Source organism: Myotis daubentonii, chromosome 12, assembly GCF_963259705.1.
Source record: "Myotis daubentonii chromosome 12, mMyoDau2.1, whole genome shotgun sequence".
Taxonomy (NCBI): domain Eukaryota; kingdom Metazoa; phylum Chordata; class Mammalia; order Chiroptera; family Vespertilionidae; genus Myotis; species Myotis daubentonii.
In genome coordinates, this window is record NC_081851.1 from 57,583,302 (window position 1) to 57,607,154 (window position 23,853).

General features: G+C 38.4%; 1 protein-coding gene across 3 annotated transcripts in view; it reads right to left on the reverse strand.

The window, feature by feature from the left end:
- Window positions 1-23,853, reverse strand: part of PLEKHH2 (pleckstrin homology, MyTH4 and FERM domain containing H2) — a 75,056-nt gene that overhangs the window by 12,846 nt on the left and 38,357 nt on the right. For 2 of the 3 annotated variants that reach the window (XM_059659972.1, XM_059659971.1), the window contains 9 exons: window positions 19,086-19,166; window positions 16,557-16,736; window positions 15,191-15,299; window positions 14,135-14,247; window positions 10,737-10,916; window positions 9,563-9,660; window positions 8,283-8,460; window positions 7,066-7,221; window positions 4,904-5,001 (listed from right to left, as the gene is read on the reverse strand). In XM_059659972.1, coding sequence (XP_059515955.1) covers window positions 4,904-5,001; window positions 7,066-7,221; window positions 8,283-8,460; window positions 9,563-9,660; window positions 10,737-10,916; window positions 14,135-14,247; window positions 15,191-15,299; window positions 16,557-16,736; window positions 19,086-19,166 — 1,193 coding nt within the window. The remainder of the gene's footprint in view (window positions 1-4,903; window positions 5,002-7,065; window positions 7,222-8,282; window positions 8,461-9,562; window positions 9,661-10,736; window positions 10,917-14,134; window positions 14,248-15,190; window positions 15,300-16,556; window positions 16,737-19,085; window positions 19,167-23,853) is intronic. The other variant, XR_009447989.1, reaches the window with a different exon arrangement.

Consider the following 23,853-nt stretch of genomic DNA (forward strand, 5'->3'; position numbering starts at 1 on the left):
AGCGTTTAGCTAAGTGTTGCCACTGGAACGTTCTTAATAAGAGTATGAATTGGTATAGCAGCGAGGAGGGGAAAAAAGAACCAAATGTACAAATGGCTATAGGCAAGAAGGGCTAGCATGTATTTTCAATCATTTCTGGCATGTAGATGACATAGAACCTGGGAAGGGAAGATAACACACCATAAGCAAAAAAGGGGAAAACAATCCCAGACATGTAGAAATACAACATGTAGGACTCATAGGCTCAAACTCCTGATGAAACAGTTTGTGCTCCAACAATTATATAGCAATTTGGAAAGAATATGGAGAGATACTAAAGAGTCACAAAAATGATCAAGCCAGAAACTCAAATCCACGGATCTTGAATGGGAAAGGTGCCGGGAGAATGTGCTCTGAGTCTCTCCCAAGATGACCAGGTGCCCAGTCCCGAAGGCCTGGAGCAGAGAGAGTGGGCCTCTGTCCCAGCAGGCAGGGTGCAGACGAGCTAGCAGGGGGATCTCCAATGTCCTCCTCCTCCTCACTGGACACCCAGGAAGCTGAATACTGTGGGATGGAGATCACATCACTGCGTGGTCCAGGACCACTAGCCCTGTGTACCCGGCTCCAAGTTCAGCAGAGCTCTCAGCCCAACCGGCTCCTCATTTCATGCCTCAGAGCATTTATTTCCTACTGCCTTTTTTCTCATCATCACCTTGTAAACCTACTGCGGGCCTGCCTTCACTCTCTGCCTCCCTCCCCCGCTCCATCCACCGCAGTCTGCTGATAACACTCTACCGAAACTGCAGCTGATCGTGACCCCCTTCCCTGTCTCCTTCCTGCCTCGATGGCCACCACGCAAGTCCCTGCTTGGAAGGCAGCACTCTGAAGCCTTCCTCTAGTTCCCACCACAGCTTTTACATGTGTGTATCTATTCAAGGTAAGAGCAGATCTGGATGGGGCATCAACTGTGTGGCCACCCTGATCCAAGAGCTTTATCCTTGCTGACATTCAGTCCTTGAGACAACCTTAGAGGAGGTCCTGTTTTCATCTCCATTTCACATAGAGGGTATCTGAGGCACAGAGATGGTAAGTGACTGTCTCAAAGCCACACATGGAGCGGGGGAACCAGGATTCTAACCCAGGCAGTGTCTCTCCGGAGACCATGTTCACAACTCTGCCACACTGTTCCTGTTACAGCATGAATCACATGGCTAAGCTTTCGTGTGTGTCTCTCCCTACAAACTGCAGGGGAGGGAAATTCTATGCACCAGACGCCGAACAGATGTTTACCGCAGGAATGGGTAAATGAATGGGAGTGGGAGTTACTAAATATGGGAATCATTTGTGGAAAAAGCCTGAAAGAATCCCCTTTTTTGTAGCCTTGGGCAAATGACTTCACTCTCTGGAGCTTCAGTTTCCTGACCTGTAAGATGGAGATGATAATAAAACCTACTTTGTGGGGGTGCTGTTAGGATTATATGAGATGACACATAAAAAGAGCTCAGCACAGGGCCTAGTGTGTGGTAAATGCTCAAACAATGTTGGTTATTATTATTATTAGCATTCTTCCCTAGAGGTATTTAGAATGACAAGAGTCTCTTCATGCTGGAATTTTTGTGGTGTTATCATAGCTAGAAAAAATGGGCTAAATTAGATGACCTGTCAAGATGCTTCTTGGCTTAAGACCCAATGGCTGTAGGGCCTCTGAGAATCAGCTAACGGTGGCAGAGATGGGAATGCCAGGCTGTACTCCGGAAAATACTAAGGACAAAGGACGACCGAAAATGATCTTTGATTTCAAAGAGTGGTAAGGAGGAGCTGTCCTTAGGGAGGACCCTTGCCAGTTTCCTTTGGCTAAAAACATGCCTTGACCTTACAATGTCAAGTACACAATGAGGAACAAATTAAATAAGCAGGCTAAATATGAATAGAATTCAAACATTAGTTTACAAATGGTCATCTCTGAGAACAAGCTTAAAACCTATTAATTCCATCTTTAACCTCTGAAACAAAACAATTAAAAGTCCATAACTCACATTCGTAAATATAAATGAAAACTCCATGATAAGGAGCTGGTATCTTAGTTTTCATTGCAGGGCTCCTCATCCGTGGCTGCATGACAGGCCACAGTGGCTCCCCTCCTGACTGTGCCCCTGGAAATCAGGGCTCATTGTCTAAGCTATTTCTACATGCATGCAAAGCAAGACCATATTTTAAAACAGTACTTTCTCAGAGCTGTGGCTATCCAGCCATTTCAGACTTCTGTTAAAAATTAAACTTTTGGTTGAGTTGCTTTTATTCTGATGTCAAAGCTACTGTCATGAGGTTCCTTTCTTTCTTTCTTTCTTTCTTTCTTTCTTTCTTTCTTTCTTTCTTTCTTTCTTTCTTTCTTTCTTTCTTTCAGGCAATCTTTATTACGTGTTACTCTCTTTGTCCTTTCTAGTGGTATTTACTAGACTTGGGGCATTATTCTTGTCTGTGATTTCCAGAACACCTTTCTCCATTTCAACCAAATTTAATTTTGGTCCCAACGGTAGCCATCATAGGCAGAATTGGCATGTATTTAATAAACACTCATAAAGTATGCATTATTAGAAATAGTCTTAGGCATGAAAGTAATGCCATTTAGTGCCGACAAAACCAAAGGAGAATTCTGGAACCTCTTCTACATAAAGAATCACAGCAGGGCAGGTCGAGGGGCTCACTCTCTGCTACTAGGTAAGATCCAGAGGCAGGGGCAGCGAGGAGGGCCTGTGCCTCAGTGCTCCTCAAAACCCAACCTGCACAAGAATCACCTGCAGAACTGTGGAAACACGGGCTCCCGGGTCTTACTCCAGAGACTCTGACTCCTTAAGGCTGAGGTGCGGCTTAATCATTTGTGTTTCCAATGTGCTCTGCGATGCTGGAGCCGCAGGGCCAGGGCCCACACAATGGGAATCACTGCTCCAGCCATCACAGAACTAGAACAGCCACCTGGGAGCTCCCGGTCTTCTAGCCTGCTGCTCTCCCAGTCACCCAAGGGCCACAGCTAAAGGCTGTCACCAGTGGAAACAGGCTCCTCCAGGAGTAGAGCCCATTAATTTCCATTATCTAAGTAATCTTGTTTATCTCCAGAAAAGCACGAGTTTTAAACCTTAGACACCAAAGCTTAACAGTCAGATCTGTGTCCTCAGACCTCTTGCTCATGAGCCCCTGAATAGAGAAGCTCCAATGGCTCACAACCACCGTTATCCAGGTCAAAGGAGCCTGTTCACACGGTGTGTGGCCTTTAGTGTTGACCGTATAAGCGGAGTTCAAAATATGAAGGCACCACATTTATTTAACTGTTCCTTTCACAGCCCTCCTTCCCTCCCCTCCCCCCACACACTAATTTTTGACTATTCTAAAAAATATGGCAAAGAAGCTACTTGGGAATACTGGAATACTCGTGCCCACTTATGTGGGTATTTCTGTGGGAGGGTTATTAGAAAAAGAAATCCTGACTGGATCAAAGGCTAGTACATTATTTATATTATACTAGAGGCCCAGTGCACGGATTTGTGCATCGGTGGGGTACCTCGGCCTGGCCTGCGCCTCTCGCAATCCAGGACCCCTCGGGGGATGTCGGACTGCTGCTTTCAGCCCGATCCTCGAAGGGTCTCTAGTATGCTTATAAGATCTTTGGTTAATCTCTTGCAGCCCTCCCCCCTTTCTCCTCCCCTCTAAAATTCATCAGTCTGTTCCATGTTTCCTTGCCTGTGTGTTAAGCATCTGCCCCCTGGTGGTCAGTGCATGTCATAGCTACCGAACAGTCGAAGAGTGACTTAGGCTTTTATAAACATAGATTAGTGCCTTCACTTCTTACATTCCAAAGGTAGGCCTCTGAAAGAAGTCAATCCTACACCAATAATTCCACCAGGTTCGTAGTCTGATATTTCAGATTCCTTTTTTTTGGTATAGTTAATGTGACCTGATCAGTGTACACTGCTTATTAAGTACCACTTTTTGCTGATATATGGAAGAAAAGAAGATGTTTTAAAAAAAAGAGAAAGAGAGAAAACCTGGTTTCTGACCATACGCCAAAGCATATTAAAATCGTATCTGTTGAGAAGGTATATGCTCTAACCCCACTGGCTTTTTAACTATTTCTGAAACCCTGAGACACCTTCCTCTGTAGGCTTTTGAACATTCTTCTCTACCTGTTTTAACGCTCCCAGCCTCTTCGGACTTTGACATAAGCATCATTTTCTCAAAGCCTCCCGATGTCTCCAGTGTATGTCAGGCTTCTAGTTACGCTCTCTCACAGAACCACATTCTTCTCTTTCAAGGAACTTACTGTGTAATTATATGTTCATTAGAGTTATTGTATGATTAACAACTGCCTTCCTCACTAGCCTGTGAATTCCAAAAGTTCAGGTACTTTTGTGTCTGGTCTCATTATTTTATCTGGAGCATCTAGCTAAGTGCCTGGCTTGTAGCTGAAACTCAATTAATACAGAGAGAGAGAGAGAGAATATGAAAGCATTAGAATGAATGAATATGAATATATCACTTTTAAAGGCTTGGGTAACTTAAATATTTCTTCTTACTACAAATCTGTAGTATTTAGTCTTTATGGAAAATATAATAATAGTGTCAAAGAAAAATTTGAAAGTGAAAAATTCACCCTATGCTAAGACAGCAGCTATTTTTTTCCTGTAGATTTCTTCTAATCTTTGTCCAAATGCATATTTTTATAAAGTATAATTATTCGTGATGTTAAAGGACAAAAATTAGAAATAAAATTTTATGCGACAGTTTCTTCCTGTGGTAGAGTTGTCATTTATAGAACAAATATTCAGATAAATGTAACTTTTCAGGCTCTTCAGTGGGAAGTTAACTTGTAGGTGCATGATGTGAAGATGTGTATACTCCTACTTGGGCATCTGGCGATGGTATTACACACCTGTTTTTATAAGTTAGACGAACAGTTCTCGTACCTTCCCATTTCCCAGGCTGCTGTTCTTTGGAAGCCTGTTCCCACTTAGAAATAATGTCACAAATCTAGAAGAAAAGTGAAAAATGGAGATTTATCATACTTTTCGGATTGGCACATCTTGAAGCCACGCATGTCTGTACGCTGAAAAAAAAAAAAAAAAACCTCCAAGGAATGTGATAAAACCAAAGCTTTTTTGTTCCAAGCTTATGTGCAGCTCTTGAGTTTAGGATTTAATTATAAATCGCTCTTTGGTCCACATCCTTTTGGACACACATTAACTTTGGACTGTGGCAATGCATTTTTCACTCAAAAAAGAATCTTAATGAAGGACTGCATGAGATTGGAAACAAGAGGATTCCAGAAATATTTTCTTGACTTAGTCACTGAAGAAGCAACTTTTCTACCTTCTGAGTTTATAAAGATTGGAATACATGAAGTCATACCAAAGAAATCTGGAATACAATCTTAACATTCTTTGATTGGGAAAGCACAAAAATTCTTCAGGAACCAAATAAATGTTTGTTTATTTAACTGACCATTTACAGAAATATAAATAAAAGTTTTCAAAAAGATGTGGTAAGCAGTTATTCAACAAAGCCCCTGATATTTACTTAGCTCAAGTCAGCCAAGAATACTAGCTTGCTTCTTGACTAATTTATTTATTTATTTTTAAAATATATTTTATTGATTTTTTACAGAGAGGAAGGGAGAGGGATAGAGAGTTAGAAACATCGATGAGAAAGGAACATCGATCAGCTGCCTCCTGCACACTCCCCACTGGGGATGTGTCTGCAACCAAGGCACATGCCCTTGACCGGAATCGAACCCAGGACCCTTGAGTCCACAGGCCTATGCTCTATCCACTGCGCCAAACTGGTTAGGGCTTGACTAATTTATTAACATAGTGTTCTAGGAATGACTGTCTCAAAATTTATATTTGGATTTATTGAACTGAACAGGATATAGTTGGGGCTTAGGAGAAATAAGACATTCATTCATCTAGAGTTCTCAATATGCAGTAGGAATATAGGGAAAGGGATGAAGGGGAAAGTGTATCTATTAACCAACATGCCTACTGGACTAAATATAAACAGTAACAGTATTCTGTAGAACCTTATAGAGCCCCGACAAGCTGTTTTGCAAGTGGAACAGGCTTTGTGAGTTACTGATGTTGCATACACTCTAAACTTGTGAGCTATTATTTATAAATCTAGTTCTTCTCCTACTCTGCCCCAATTCTGTCATCTCCAAATCCCAGAAAACTTTTCCCAACAGCAATCAAAGACCATATAAAGTAAGGAAAAGGTCCAGACCCAGCTCTAGCTGTTTGATTTGGGGACAATCATTTCCCCCTCTGGGACTCAGTTTCCTCATTTGCCAATTTTTGTTTCTCTCAAGTTCCTTCCGGTTCTGTAATTCTGTATTTCTAATTGTTGCCATAACTAGAAACTTTATTAAAGTTATTTTACTAAGACCCAGAAAAGACTGTTTAAAAGTCTTCTAATTCTGTCTTTGCCCATGATTTTCCTTAAATCTGGAATCCCTTCTTTATTCCCACAGGTCCATTTCCTACCCCTCCTTCAAAGCCCAGTTCAGATCTTCCCTCATTTCCAATGCTGAGCTTAACCTCTCCGCTTAGTGGAATGCTCACAGCACTCTTAAAACACTGATCACTCCGACTCCAAAGTTAGTGTATAAGACTGCTCTTCTCTAAGCAAATTGTAAGTGTGCTGTGGGCAGGGACTATTTCTAGTCCTTCTTTGTATTCCCACAGGATCCAGTCCAGCTCCTGGGACACAATAAATATTGCTGAGTAGATGAATAAAATGGAAAGCCATTTGATTAGAGTTTCCACACTTTCACCCATATTACCCTAATACGTAGGGTACTATTACTATTATTAATCCTTTCCCTCTATTTAACGTGTGTGTGTGTGTGTGTGTGTGTGTGTGTGCAGATTGCATATTAAGAATTCTACGGCTTCAACAAAAGTCCCGCAAATTTGTTTTATTGTGAAGATTAGATTGCTTAAATATTTTTGAAAACTCCTGAATTAAACTTGTTGCAAATAGCAAATAATAGCTTCTTTGTCATGCTGGGTGTGCCTCCTTAAAGGGACTTGGTTTTACCTTGATGTTTCCTTGAAGACAATGCTCTAAATCCCTGCCAGAAGGATCATCGGTGAACAAGGCAAATCCAGACTGGGCTGGCTTCCTCATTCCCGTATCCTGGTTCAAAGTGTTCAGAAATTCTTCCACTGTGGTGGATGCATCAAATCCAACGACCTAAACAGAAATAACAAAGTCGTTCTCCGAATGAAAAAGTATGTACATTTCAAACTTAGATTTCAGGGGGGAAACAGGACATACTTGATGCATGATTAATGGTGGCATGTATATATATATCTGGGTTCTTTAACTCCCCCTCCCCCCAAAGCACCACTGGAGAAATTAATGCTGTCCTAGTCATTAGATTGCTGTAAGAATTCAGAAATCTTGGCTTCAGCCAACTGAATTAAAAAAAGAGGCAGATCATTTGACAGCTGTAAACATTTTGCAGTGATATTAGGCCTACCCATTAAAAGCAAACCAAGAAAGACAGTGCACTATGTAATCTACAAGCAAATGAAAAAAATAAACAAGAAATGTACTTAAAACAAATGAGCTTTTATGCATTTAATGTTTGTTTCTTTAATATGCAGCTAAGTATCTGAATCCTGTGATAAAAGGCGTATGGCTGCAAAGACTAATTGCTAGCTTTGGAACATGTTTGCTTCACTTAATAAGCGAACATCCAGATCTGAGAGTTGGGAGGGCCCACATAAGCTTTCCCAGATAATTCCTGAGATTTGGAGACTTTTGCAGTGGTTCTCGACCCTCCTAATGCCGCGACCCTTTAATACAGTTCCTCATGTTGTGGTGACCCCCAACCATAAAATTATGTTCGTTGCTACTTCATAACTGTAATTCTGCTACTGTTATGAAGCGTAATGTAAATATCGGATATGCAGGATGTATTTTCAAGGGTCGCGACCCACAGGTTGAGAATCGCTGCTTTAAAGCAACTGAGCTTGTACAAACCCAATGTTAGTAATTATTTCCTCACCTAGCAGGCACACTGGTGACCTCAACCAAAGTAGTTTTGTTTTTTTCGTGTGAATCCTTTTTATTTAGCAAAGCTGTTTAAAAATGCAGCGGTTCTGATAGAAGATCTAATTTATTTGCGAGTTTATCACTGACAGCTGCTGACAAAGGTAGGTGTACAGTCTCATTTCTCTGTTGCCCAGAGGTCACACACAGGACTTCAGGCTCAGCATGTTTTCTTCGGGGTAGAAATTCTAACTCACCTGATAGATGCCATTCATGAAGTGCACAGGGATGCTGAAGGGCAAAGAGTGATGATAAGGATTTCGAAGAAGGGTCGAAAGGATTTCCATTCTCGAGGGTCTGGCTTCCCGATCTCCATTTTGTTGTGTTCTTTCTACACATCGCTGGCAATAAATGGCATATTTTCCAAATTCTGTCCTATAGCACAAAACTTAAGATAAAGCCTAAGAATAAATTTAATTAAGAGAACCTAATAGCTATGAAGTCATTAAGAAAGCTTTCCTTGGTGTATACTGTTACAATGTATTATGCTAATGTTGACAGTAATGTTTCTTTTAGCAAGATATTATTAAGCCTCTGTAACTTTTCCCATTCTTTGGGCGATCTGTCACTGATCGCAACTCAAGTCACACAATCTCGATTACAGAGTCCCCAAAACGTATTATGAACTGGAGAATATTTTTCTGCTGCTTCCAAGTTGTTTTTTTGTCTCATTGTGCTTGTTTATTTGTTTATCTGAGTTTCAGGGCTTATTTAAGCAACCTGGCATCAACTTCTTTTTCTTTTTTTTAAAATATATTTTTATTGATTTTTCACAGAGAGGAAGGGAGTGAGATAGAGAGTTAGAAACATCGATGAGAGAGAAACATCGATCAGCTGCCTCCTGCACATCTCCTACTGGGGATGTGCCTGCAACCCTGGTACATGCCCTTGACCGGAATCGAACCTGGGACCTTTCAGTCCACAGGCCGACGCTCTATCCACTGAGCAAAACCGGTTTCGGCGACATCAACTTCTTGGACAAAATGATCCTGATAACCCTTGGCTGGCTGCCTTGGGTCCCAAAGTAAAAAGCCATTGTGACAGTTGGATTGTAAATGTCTTTTTTCCAGGAAATAAAAATTCCGAAGTAATTCAAATACACACAGGGAAAACCATCAGGGGCATTTTCCACATAAAACAATTCAATGTGGAGAAAAACAGTAATAGGGAAAACTAAGGAAGCAAAGTAGTTGCTGTTATAACGATAACAAATGCTAAGTCATTTATCCTTGAAATACACATGGACTTATCACTTAAAAATAGTCTTTATCAGTTTCAAGCGCTCACTGCAATCTTCCATGAGAGATTTAACACAGTAAAGGAAATATTTCTCAAGCTCCACGTAAATGGTGACCAAAGGTTCTCTGTACCAACATTGTTTCACACATTCTCTACCTGGCAGGTACTAAGTACTTAGGATTTGTTGTAGACTTTCAGAGGCCACATAAACGGTTCAGCTGGCTAGTTTTCTGCGCACCTGGAATCTGCACTCCTCTTAAGGTGGAGCCTGAGAAGCCACAGGAAAGGATGATGGGGAAGGAAGAGCCCAACACAGAGCGCCAAGAGCTGCCAGGCCTGGCAAAGAGAAACAGCGTTAGGTTAGACGCCGCGCGGCAGTCAGAGATCCAAGTCAGAACCAGTGTGACGGACAGAGGTTGATAGTCTTTCTTCCTTTTTCTTTTTTTGGGTTTTCAAGGTTTTATTTAGTTTAGTAGTTTGTAGCCTTTCTTGACCCCAAATGTGTTTGCTTCTTCCACATACAGATTATCTTCTCAGAGCAATTATAATCCATAAAAACATTGAAAAGGCCACATTGGGTCAGATCCATAATCCAGTTATGTATATAGTTGTCTACAACTGAGATACTAAAAGACATGTGGATATATAATACTCCTTTTGACATCAAAGATTAGGAACATTGCTCCTTTTTGGTTCATTTATGTATTTACTCATTAATGGAAATAGAAGCAATGGCTTTGAGAAAGGACAGATTGAAAAATAGTAAAAAATCATATACCCCAAAACAAAACCAAAATACCCATACATACTTACACATATACATACATACATAAGGGACAAATATAGAAATAACAGAGATTAGGTAATATGGATTATATGTGACTTTTCCTTTTCCTTTGCTCTGTTCGGTATTATTTTATTTTTTTCCATTAAGCAAGTATAGCTTCAATACTTTTTAAACTGTTATATTAAAAAGGAGGAGGAGACCTGTGCACAATTCACTGGACTTGTACACAAGAATTAGGTTCAAAGACGTATACTGCACAGGTATTTATTATAAGAAAAAGAATTGGAAAAAACTACATGGATAGTAATGATATTAATGCAATCATTAATGTTTTGAAGAATGTTGCAGAATATAGGGGGAAAATGATTATGTTCTATAGTTTTAAAAAATTAGTATGCACACTGTAACCCTAGTAACGTGAAAAATGTGAAAGCATATAAACACATACACATACATTTCTACAGAAACATGTAAATAAACTGAAAGGATATACATCAAAACATGAATAGCTATTTTCCCTTTTCACACTTTTTATATTTTCCAATGTCTACACTGAATATGCATCATTCTTACAATCAAGACAGCAACCTCATTTTAAATTGCGTGTATGTGTATCACTATATACCTGCAATGGTCCTGGTTGGCTCTGTGGCTGTCTCCGTCTTGTCTGTTTAATGAGCTGACAGCAAATTTCATTCTGTAGCTCAGGATGTGTCAGGCAGACCTGCAAAGCACTCTGGGCTAGCGATACGTGGTAATCAATTGCAGGGGAGTCAACTGCGGCATTGATAAAAAGCTGGCAGGTCTGGATTAAGAAAAAGGTACAGTCAAGGTGAGGAATGATTCAATATTCTGCGTGAATTATGTTGATTCTCTTCTTAACAATGGTTTTTTCCCCAAATGGATGGAAAAGATATATTATGGTAACACTAATCAAAAGCAATCCAGAGTGGCTACATTAATAGCCGACAAAGTATATTTCAGAGCCAGGAATTTTGCCAGAGATAAAGAGGGTCTCTTTATAATAATAAAGGAGCCAGTTCATCTAGAAGACATAACAATTTTAAATGATTATGTGCTTAATAAAATATATGAAGCAAAAACTGACAGGACTGTAAGGAGAAATAGACAAATGCACAATTATAGTTGGAGATTCCAAATACTCCTCTCTCAATAATTGAGAAAACAAGCAGATGGAAAATCAGTAAGGATTTAGAAAACTTGAACAATACTATCAACCAACTTGACTTAATTGACACTTAACAGAACACTCCATCTAAGAGCAGAATATGCATTCATTTTAAGGGTATACAGAACATCAATCATCTCCTGTCCCCTATAAGCTTCCTAAGGACAGAAACTGTGCCTTATTTACCTTTTTTATTCTCTACACAGCATAGAGTGACAAAGCAAAGGTTTAATTAATGAATGGATTTAAAATCTGATTAAATAAACATAGTATCTATTAAGAAACATTAAAATGTTCATAAACACCAATGGATGGTTTTAATATTGTGTCATTATACCGTAGGTAGTCATTATCTCTTCTAAGAACAGCTATGATCAAATAAATTTAGCCTCTAACCTAAAGCATTGCTGCCAAAGAACTTCATCATAAAATGATCAATGAAAAAAGATTTCCACCATTAACTTTTATCATGTTAAGAAAGTATCACTATTCTATGAACGTTAAACTTGTCAAATGCGTTTTTAGCATTTATAGAGATGATTGTCTACTTAATAATAAATAATATTAGTAGACATCTAATATATAGACATCCTTGATTTCCTGTAACAAATCTCTTTTAGTAATGATAGAGTATTCTTGTAATATGATGCTGGATTCTGTTTATTGATATTTTACTAGTTTTTGCACAAAATGCTCTGTTTTGTACAATTGTTTCTGGGGTTTGGTTCCAAGTAATACTTCACAAAGAGAATCTGGTGATATGACCACTGAGAACTGCTTCAAATATTCCAATGTTGGGAAGCAGTGGGGATGGGGAGGCTAAAACAAAACTGGCCATGTGTTGGGTCTATGGAGCTGCGTGATGAGTACCTTGGGCCTCATATTTTCTCTAGTCATATGTTTGAAATTTTCCAAAATAAAGAGTAAAAAAAAAACACACACACCAGAATTTGGGAAATTTCCTTCTTTTTCTATGAACTGAAATTACCTACACTTTAAAAGTCTGGTAAATTTTCCTGTTTAAATTTTCATTCTCATGTGGATTTAGTTTTGGCCATTTATATTTTATTATAAAGTCGATCACTTCATTCAGATTTTCAAATATATTTGTGCAGAGTCTTTCTTGTTTTCAGTAGTTGTGTATTCTATGGGTGGGTTTTTAACAATGTTCCATTATGGTAATATTAAAACATAAACAAAAGTAGAGAGAATAGTATAATTATTACTCATGCATTCATCACCAAGCAACAACAATTATTAGCATTTTGCTAAACTTGTTTCATTCAACCTCCACTCTACTTTTTTTTCTGGAGTATATTTATTTTTATATAAATATTTATATATTTATTGGTAAGTATTTTTTTTTACCAATAAATACTTCAGTATGGATGTACAATTGATAAATTTTCCCCCATAACCACCATGTTATATCATACCCCCCCAAACTAACAATAATTCTTTGATATTATCTAATAAGCAGATGACTTTATTGAGATGGGAGGAATGTAGGCAAGAAGAAGCCAAAAGAAACACAAAAACTGAGACTCTAAGAGACTAAGGGAGAATGAAGTACCAACCTCCTAGTGTAGAGTTGAGATCTGAATCCATAGAAGTTATACTATATTTGGAAACTGGAGGAATGAAGGAGAAAATAGATAAATAATGTCTGCTGGGGAAAGAGGTTTGAGGTGTTCATGACCGATGCCATCTAATTTTCTTAATAAATAGAAGGTAAGTTTGTTGTGAGGAACATTAATTATTGATGGGGAAGTCTGAGGGCGAATGTGACCAAAGACAAGCAGAAGGAGAGATAGTTGGTCGTGAGGAATGAATACCCCAGGTTTATATTGGCTCCAGTCCACTGGGGTGTTTAATGTTCTCTAGCAGTGCACATGTGATTAACATGGCAGCAGACAAGAAAGCAGCACTGATGTAGGTTGGGGTTTAGCTGGAAAGTTCATGGAATTATGGGTCCCTAGGAACTATGAGTATTAATGAAAGTAATCTAGGCTGGAATAAGCAGGAAGAACAGCCAAGAGGAAGTTATCATGCTCTCTCTTGATCTCCAAGAAAATAAATGGCTCCAAACAAAGGTCTTAGTGAGGAATGAAAAATGGAAGAGTAAGAAGATAAGAGCGCTCACAGGCTAAGAGAATATGGTTAAAGAAAGAGATGTTAGAATTTAAACTTTTAGAGGTGGTGTACTTCCACGGAACGGAGAGGTCAGGGTGTGGGCATGGAGAACGGGAAGGTGAAATAGGCTAGAGGTGGAGCTTACTGGCATGAAGAAGGTCAGGAATCTTAGAGCATTGCATTGGTGCATCAAGTAATAATGAGGTCATTCAGCATAATGGCAAGATCCGAGGCAGAAAGAGCATGAGTTGGGAGCCAAAATCCTTAATGAAATTTGAAAAGTTAGCAGAAGCTGATTAATGACAGAGATGGGATAAGAGTGATATAGTTGAATGACAAGTTTCAAGTGCTCAGGGGTTTCTAATAGAAGCTGAATGATAAGAATTTGAGAGTAGCACTGGAGAAGACGGGTGCTGACCCTCTCCCAACACCGGTTAGGTGTGATGTGAGAAATCCCTCCACGTGAGAGGCGAACGGGAAATGATTCTTCTGATATTACGTGTTTCACATTGTCCAAACCACACACAGTTTATTTCAATAAATCCCAGATTTAAATTCACCTCATTTTATTTCAGTAGACTTTCTTAGTAACAATAACCACATTTTGAATTTTCTTGGGAAAAGTGAAACTTTATATGCCTAAATTGTTTATTTTTTCAAATTAAAATGTTAATGACATATAACGCCATATAAATTTTTACCTTAAATAATTTAATAGCCTCTGTTTGTAGAGCTTCAGAAGGCAGTGTTGTCAGAGGGGAAACAATTCCTTCCTTGCTGTGACACAAAGTAGGATGTCTCCATATCTGAGAGGCTAAATGCAGGGTAAAATACAATTAGAAAACAGAAAGAATCACTTATTTTGGCCTCCCATTTATTAGCCCTTTATAGAAATTAGCTAACTTGGCCTGGCTCACAACTTTAAGTCATAAAGGTCATGAAAAATGCTTTGGCAACATTATTTCATTTCATTTTCCTGGCCATTGGGGATTCTCATGTCTCTGTTTTGGAGAAATTAAATCTAGAAGACTTTGGTCTTAATATTCTTGGCTGAAACAAGTCTACCAGGGCACTATGATGTTGCTCAGATGTGCTAAAGATTGGGGACCCAGGTGGGGAGATGATTATACATGAGAAGGAGCTGCAGAAAGATCTCGAAAGGAGAAACCAAGTAGGAGGAGATAGAATGATAAAGAAGAACTTGAAGTCATTCTTAACATCAACATTTATTAAATTCCTATGCTGGGTACTCAAAATAAAATGTGATCTCTGCCATTAAGTAAAGCATAACACAGAGTCTAGGCTCTCAATGGGGAAACCTGAGCCATAAAAAATAATTTCAGTGCAAAGGAACAAATGCTATGAAGTAGTTAAAAGGCAAAGTGCACTGGAACGTAATTTTAACACTTATTAAGAACCTTTTATGAGCCAGATGCTGAGCTGGAGTGGGCTGGCGGGGGGAGCTTCTGAGGTAGGCAGGATTTTATCAGGTTGGTGAGGAATGTGAGGAAGGGGGGCATTTCAGGCAGAGGGGTATTGTCAGCAAAGGCAGAGGTGTCAAAGGACATGGAATTTGGGGGAATGATGGTGTCCCTGGAGTCTAGGAACCACAGTGAGAATCCTGGCGCATGACAAGCAAAGCCGGTGAAATGGTGGGTAGCTTTCAGGGAAAGGAATTTACAAAGTAAAACTCCATTCGGCTAAGGGGATTTGGGTGCATTTCATAAACCAGAGAGCCTTATACGTTATGAACTCACAAGGTTCCCCTTCAATATTTAGCAATTTACAAACGAGTTGTTCAAATTCAGATCCAACATTTACAGTGTTACTTCCAGCTGCAACAGTCAGGTGATAAAGCCAAGTGTCCTAAAAAACAGAACGTATTAATTAGAAATGTTAACCAGTATATAACTTTTGGTGATTTAAGGAAAAAAACCCAACTTGCATAAACAATGGAAAACTTCACTAAAAAAACAAAACCTCTTTAATTTTAAAATAATAATTAAAAGCAAGCCATGTATTCAAACAGTTCTGAAGTAGGCTCACTTGAATTGTGCTCATAGTACTTTTCCCACTGTTCTATAGATGTTGCTTAGAAAAACATGATAAAATTAAAGTAATATAATGTTAAGAGACTAGAATAAATACAACCAGCTAATATTCCTTTAAGAAATACAATAAATTCTACCACATTTAAAAATCTGACTCCCAATGCACACAAATAACACATACAAAATACTTAGGAAATCCAGAAAATTTAAAAAAGAAAATAATACCGAGAACAAACTTACCTCAATACAGTAAGGGCCATATAAGAAGAGCCCACAGGTAATATCATACTCAATGGTGAAAAACTGGAAAGCTTTTTCTCTAAGATCTGGAACAAGGCAAAGATGCCTGTTCTTGCCACTTCTGTTCCAATTTTATGTAGTCAAATCTATCACCCATTTCTACTGTGTTTCTTACATTGCCTTTTTTTTCTTTTTTAGAAGGTACTTTCTATTCCAAGATCAGATAAAGGCTCTTTTAAAAACTTGTTTCATTTAACTCTTTAAATTCATCTGGAAATTATTTTGCTATATGTGTGAGATGACAAACTAAACTAATGTTTTCCTACATAGCCAATTTCCTCAATATATAATGAACACAAAACATTATATATTGAATAATCCATTACTTCCCATTAATTGTGATGCCTCTTTTATTTTTTATTATATTAACTTTTATATTTTCATATGTGACTACATATATAATAATAGTTGACTTTCAATTTTATCTAAACCAAAATTTTGTTGGAAATGGGTCAAAATTATAAGGTTGGAGGCCTTAAGATTCACGCCCCAGAAAATCCAGTCTGAGACATTCACATTTTGAACATAATTTTCCTTTATCCTACACCTGCACTAATTTCAACTGGAGAGCACGTTTATCAATACGATTGAAAAATGACACATTTAAACGAGGCTTGTTTCCAGGGATGTAAAGAATCTCTGTAAATAGAGCTGAAAGTCTTTAGCAACGTTTTCTTCCTTGTTTCCATGAAAATGACTTGAAAAAATCATTAGCAGCAGTTAATAACATTAATCTACATCATTCTAAATCAACCATTAAGTCCTTACGTACCTTTTCATGCTTGGACCCAATCAGGAGGTAAGTGGGACCTTGGTCTTTGGGGTGGATCACGATGGTGTAATGTGTGGATAACAGACTTCGCCCACTGGCTTCATAATCTTCATCTGAATCACAGGATCTGTCAACCTCTTCAACTTTAGCCTCCCAGAGTTTGATCTGACCTAAAGGCAACTAAAGTAAATATTAGTAATTGTGAGGAAGGCACTTTCTAAATCTTTTCCTAGTAAAATTTTTCATATTCCTTTTACATTCTTACCTTTATAAGGCATACATTTTCTTAAATGAATGCCTAAAGGCAATTGGATTATCCGTAGTTATGAAAGTAGTAGCCACCACCAAAATACCCAATTGCAATATGAAAGAACAATTTGAATACTAGGCATTTACCTTTTGTGGAAAAAGCAAGAAGCTATTTTACTTAGTCAAGCAATTATGTAACTCAGTCAAAACATTCACTTGACTCCCCCCCCCCCCCCCCCGCCCAAATTGATTCGATTAAGATACTGGATCAAAAGGACAAGAGTGGACATAGTCTTAATAGAAAAAGTAACACAATTAGGTAGCTGGTACAAAGAAGTGTGATTAAAATTTTAAACTGCAATAAAATGAGTAGTGTTCTGAGAGGTTAGTTACTAGTATTAGCAGACATAATATAATACAAAACAATGCTATGATTTCTTAATTTAAGGGTAAGAAAGCTTCTTAAAACTGATGCATATTACATTTTACCTACTCTTTTGTTGACAAAAACAACTATATCTGTTGTGTTGAATATCCAGCATATTTGTTCTAAAACTTTTGCTTTAATTAAGTACATTTATTCCAGGGAAATACAGTCTGCTTCTGATTTGCAGCTTCTAAAATGTCTGCTCAGGTTTGCAACTGCAATCTGAAAATATTCATTCTGACTCCCAGAAGAACATTTACCATCGTACATGTTCATGCTCAGCCCGGGCTCAGTGCTCGGACCCTTTTCCATCCACATTCACATGGGTGATCTCATCCACGCTCATGGCTTTAGTACCAGCATATATTAGCTACCCCTGCATTTATAACGCCAGACTCGCTAGTTGTACTTAGACGTCTAAGAGTATCTCAAACTTAATTTGGTAAGTCCCCTCCCACAACCTGCCCTGGGCAGTGTCCCCCATCTCAGTTGTTGGTAACTTCATCTTTCCAGCTGCTTACACCAAAAACCTTGGCATCGTTCCTGACTCTATTTCTTTCTCTTCTATCCCATACCTTTTCAGTGAACAACTCTAGTCAGCAAGCTTTTCAGAATATATTCGGAATCTGGTCACTTCTCACACCTCCACTGCCACCAGTTAACCACAGTCATCCTTCACCTGGATTACTGTAATAGCCCCCTAACTAGTCTCCTCCTCATTCCCTCAGACAGCTACCAGAGTGCTCCGTTAGTCATAAGTTAGATCATGTCAATGTTCTGATCAAAAAACTCCAATGGCCTCTCATCTTACTTGGAGTAAAAGCCAAAGTCCTTACTATGAAAGGCCCCCTGGGATTTGATCCCTGTGACGTCTCAGATCTCAACTCCTACTAATCATTTCAGAGCAAGGAAGGGAGAGAGACAGAAACATCAATGATGATGTCATACCTGGAATACACAGAGTGGCTTCTATTTTCTTGACTTAAAATTTAGTTGGGATTATACTGAATTTATAATTTTGTATTGTGCTTATTCATGGAGCATTTCCTACTTTACTTCAGAAGTATCATGTTTAATGGCTGCACTGTATTAATTCCCATCTATGAGCAACACTGGAAATAATGGCATGCATTTTAAACGCAGTTACTCTGAACGGAGAGTGCAATCTGTGCAAATGGAACAGAGAAAAACCAACTGACCCATGTGGTCACTGGACCAAGAAGTTCAGTCTCATTAACGCAGTAATTGGTCACAAGCCGCTGTTCTGTGCCACTGGCATCTTTATTTTATGTGAGCATTCTTGGCCCATGTTGGTTCAGTTTTTATAGCTTCAGTAACCCAGAGGTGACATGGAGTAGATATCCTATATTTTTACTCAGAAAGTGAATATAACTCAGGTTCTTTTTGGAAGAAGATTAGTTAAAAATGAATAAACAGGACATAAATAGGTAGATGGATGGGTAGGTAAATGGTATGGAGGGATTCGAGGGCCTGGGACAGGGCTGGATTCTTTTTCCTCCCTGCTCTTCTTCCCTAGTTTGTTGTTCCCTTCACTCAATCTTATTTAGTCTGTCATACCTCGACAGTACAAGAAATCGATGTTTTGGAGTGAGGTAGAGAAAGGCTTTTCTCTTCTAAGAAAAAGATGCATTAATTAGAAGTTGCAAAAACGTTTAGTTAAGAATCAAGACCCTTGTAGGTATATAATTACCTCAATAATAAATTTTATGCAAAATTTCAACCTTATCAAAAAAGTCTAAACTTTTAGCCAGCGACCAAAGAGTAATAGAAAAAACTCAAGACATAACAAACAGAACATTCCTCTAATTAGCATATCAAAAATACATACATACCTTATCTTCTTGACTGCGAAAATAATATAACGTTTTTCCTACTAGTGTACACCAGACTCTCTTGGAGTAGCCATGCTTCACCTGAAATTATATTCCAGCGAATTATGAATGTAGCCAGCTCAGGACTCTAACAGCTTAAAGGAAAGTATTGCATACATACTCTATTTGAAGCTGTATAGGTATCCAGTTTGCTTAAAGTGTAAGTGATATTCCAACTAGACTGTCAAATGCGGTTTAAAATGCACCTGTAGAGGCGTGACATGTTTTGCTTTGGTGCTCATCATTCAACACTTAACAAATGTTTACTATATGTCAAGTACTCTGCCTGGGATTGAGGATTCAAAGATGGATAAAACAAGATGCTGGTTTCAAAAGTACGTATATTTCATTGTTTTCATATTTCATAGAGGTCCAGTAACCCCATAGCTCTCTAGGTTCACACCCTAGGTTAGAAATGTGTCTGAGACTGAGTCAGTGAGGACAGAGGTCATGGGGAAGGGTAGGAGGTGAGGGTAGGGCATGGGTATATTTTTTTGCAGGACCTTTGCAATGACATATATTTAAATGGACTGTTCTGATAGTAACTCATTGGGAAGGATATAAATTATTGACACAATAGATTTTTACAGTAGGCAAGTCACTACAGTGAAAAGGCCTGAATTTTGAGGTCAGATAGACCAAGGCTTAAAGTCCAGTTCTACCGCATGCCAGATGGTGTCCTCAGGCGACTGACTCTTGGCTTCTGTGGGTAACATGGGATTACTGGACACCTCATTGGGCCGTTGCGATGACCAGAGGAGAAAATGTCAACAAAGCAGAATAGTAGTTACTCAATAAATGCTTCTTTCCTCCCTATGCATAAGAAGTAAAACACATGTTTCATTTAAACCCACAAGCAGCCAGCCTCTGGGCTTTCAAAGTGACGGTTTAAGCAAACAACTCCGCCATCTCACAGTTTGAAGGATTTAAAATGCTGCTTGAGGAAAAACAAAAAGAATGTTTTATTTGGCAAGACATGTTTCAGTTTAATTAAATTTAGAAACATATATTTGCAGACAAATATCCTGGAAGTTTTAAATGGTTTGTGTTATGCAGGGTTTTTTTTTTCTTCTTCTTCTTTTAAACAAACTCCAAAAAAAAAAAGAGAGAGAGAGAGAGAGAGAGAGACTCATCATAACTGGAGTATAATGCATCAGGCTGCAGAGAGTATCCTTTTGAAATGATATACCTTTAAAACAGAACAATGGGTACTATTGAAGAACTACAACTTAATGAAGGCTTTTGCCAATTCACTGTAAAAGCTCTGTTTAAAGCCATAGTCTATCTTTATATGTAGATCGAATAATATTAGTTTACCTTAAAACTCTGACTTACTCTGAAAAACCCATAAACCAAATTACACTAGGAGAATCCTCATGAAAATGGAAAGGCAATCTCAAAACTCAGGGCTTTGGGGAAATGAAATAATTGAAAGAATCATTTTTCAGTGCACCTTGCATCCATAACAAAGATACTTCCTAGCAGTTCTGCTTGAAACTTTGAAAGCAAACAGTGAATCCTATCCCCGTGAGCCTTTGTCACCACACACATAAGCTCCCCTGGTCTTCTCTCTTCTCCTGTATTCTCATACCTGTAGCCTTGTCCACTACAAATCCTGACACCAGCCTTGCTGACTTCAGTATCTAGGTGAAGCTCTTGTGATAGTGAGAGTGGTGTAAGGAGAGAGGGGAGTGGAGGGAGGTGGCACATATAAACAGTTTATATGTGCCAGTCACTGTTCTAAAGAACGTTACCTGCTTAAATAACTCATTTAATCCTTCTTCCAAAACCCTGTGAGGTTGGCACTATTATCCCCACTTTATAAATGAGGATGCTAAGGCAGAGAGCCCTGTACGTAATTTATTCACGGCCACACTGTGGCAAGTGTCAGAGCCAGGATTTATGCCCATATTTTTGCCTTAGCCTCTGCTACACCGCCTCTCTATACCTTAACCCTCAGTTCCTTGCTCTCTTCATCTTCTATCCCTCCATTTTCACCATCCATCCCCTCAGCCACACCTAGTGCACTCTACCCTCTGATCTCAACCTCCCTCCGCCTCCCTCTCTCCTTACTCACACCACTCCAATTCTTTGACTTCATTCAAAACCGAGCCCCCATTTTAGTCCAGTTTACCAGTCCCCCCTGCTTCCTTCTCACCAACCTTGGATCCTGTGTTTGATCATAAAATAGCTCCTGCACCAAGACCTGGGATTACATTGTATTCCTATGGCTCTGACAAATCCACCCAACAAAATTTTTCTCCATTTGCTTTTTTAAAAATATATTTTTTATTGATTTCAGAGAGGGAGAGAGAGAGATAGAAACATCAATGATGAGAGAGAATCATTGATGGCTGCCTTCTACACACCCCACACTGGGGATCCAGCCCACAACCCAGGCATGTGCCCTGAATGGGAATCGAACCATTACCTCCTGGTTCATAGGTTGACGCTCAACCATTGAGCCATGCTGGCTGGGCTATTTTTTTTAAAAAAATAAATGAATTATTATGTAAAAAAAATTCATCCTAAGCAGTAAAAGAAAAGTTGCAGGAGTAGAATATCCAGAATCAAATAGTCAAGCTCTTAATATCTACCTACATATTTCTGTACTTAATAGCAATGTGACAACTTGGAAAAACCTGTTCCCCTCTAAGGTACTCAAAGCTGCTCCACAGCATCTCAGACTGTAGCCTGAATGTGAGCTCAGAACAAGTCACTAAGAATAGCTGAGGGATGGTTTTCTGTTACAAGGCTCTGAGGGTGAAAATATGGGGGTGGACAAGGATTCATAACTAAGTAGGAAGAAAACCTACTTAGCATCCTGTCTATGAACCATAATGGTTTGGTCATCAGCTAATCACATCACCTTTTACTTATTTAAAATGCAATTGTGAAATGGGAAGCAGAGAACAGGAGAAATGTAATATGAGCAAAAATTAATCAACCATGTTGATAAATTAATAAGCCATGCTGATTAAAACAGACAAACAAACAAACAAAAAACACAAACTAATTTTGGGGTAAGTAACAAATCCTTGGCCATGGAATCATATTAAACTCTAAGGGCTTGCTATACATGGTCCTTGATAAAGGAGGACATCCAGCCATTATGAATTAAAATAAGAATGTGATTTAAAGTAGCACTGTGTTCACTGGAAGATATACACTGAGCGGCCAGATCATTATGACCACCCCATCAGTACTTCATCGACACTTCCAAAAATACTGAATATTGAAAACTTCCTAAGCAAATACTCTCAAGGTTTTATTATTATTATCTGCATAACTAATTCACTTCATTGTACTGATGGGGTGGTCATAATAATCTGGCCACTCAGTGTATATTTTCACAGTACCAGAGAATTTTCTAACCCATCAGTATCTGAAAAAGCATTTTTATGGTAATGTAATATTTGAAAACAAAACACACAGGTCATTCATTTCTTGGTTGAATGTATTGATTTTTTTCTGTTACTTTTGGAACAGCTGGTCAGTCTTTGCAAATATTACTGAATAACACCCACCTACATTCCCATACTAATATTAAGTACAGATTACATAGTGGCATAGCTCATCACAACATCTAAAGTTTTCACCTCTTACATAAACAAAGCACATGGATAATGAACGGTTGTAGAGATTATTTTTGGTATAATATTTTATGTGTAAAAATTTTATTATATTTCTCTAAAAGGGATAGTAAATATCTGTCAAAACCAATTGAAATTTTAAAAATTAAATAATATTTTAGCATAAATCAATACTGACTCATTAAAAAGTTAGAAAACAGAACTAAGTAAAAATAAAATAAAATCACGTATTCAATATACATTGGTACACTTCCCACGCAGCATTGGTGGTAAGCACAGCTGCCTTCTTTTCTATGAATATGTTTAACAAAAGTTGTGCTTTAAAGCATTATACACATTCTGAGTGAATATAATTCTGCACTCTACTTGTTTTATCACCCAACACATCATATTTCCGTAACATTAAGTATTCTTAACAATTAAAATGACTACAGAGTAAAGCATTATCTGATTAAATACATATTTATTTAAGCTACCCCCTACTCTGCATCTATGTTGATCCCAAGTTTTCTTTAATATAAACTATGCCATGCAAGTAATCTTTCTGGGGTAATGGAAATGTTCTATCTATAGCTTGATAGAGTGACAGTAAACATCTGTCAAAACTCATCAAACTCTGCCCTAACTGGTTTGGCTCAGTGGATAGAGCATCGGCCTGCAGACTGAAGGGTCCCAGGTTCGATTCCAGTCAACAGCATGTACCTTGGTTGCGGGCACATCCCCAGTGGGGAGTGTGCAGGAGGCAGGTGAATCGATGTTTCTCTCTAATTGATGTTTCTAACTCTCTATCCCTCTCCCTTCCTCTCTCTAAAAAAATCAATAAAATATATTAAAAAACAAACAAAAAAAACCTCATCAAACTCTACTCTTAAGTACTGCATTGCAGTATATGCTAATTATATCTCTTCCTTTTTAATAGAGAACATCTATCTGTGATGAACATCCTTATACTTAAATCTTTTACAAATCAAGACCATTTCCTGAGCATAAATTACTTAGACTGAGATTACTGAATCAAAGCGTATGTATGTATGTTTTTAAAATATTTAATATTCTTTCATTCATTTGTTCTTTCAAAAATATTTACTGAATGAACAGTTTGGCCAAGACATTGCCAAATTGCCTCCTAGAGTAAT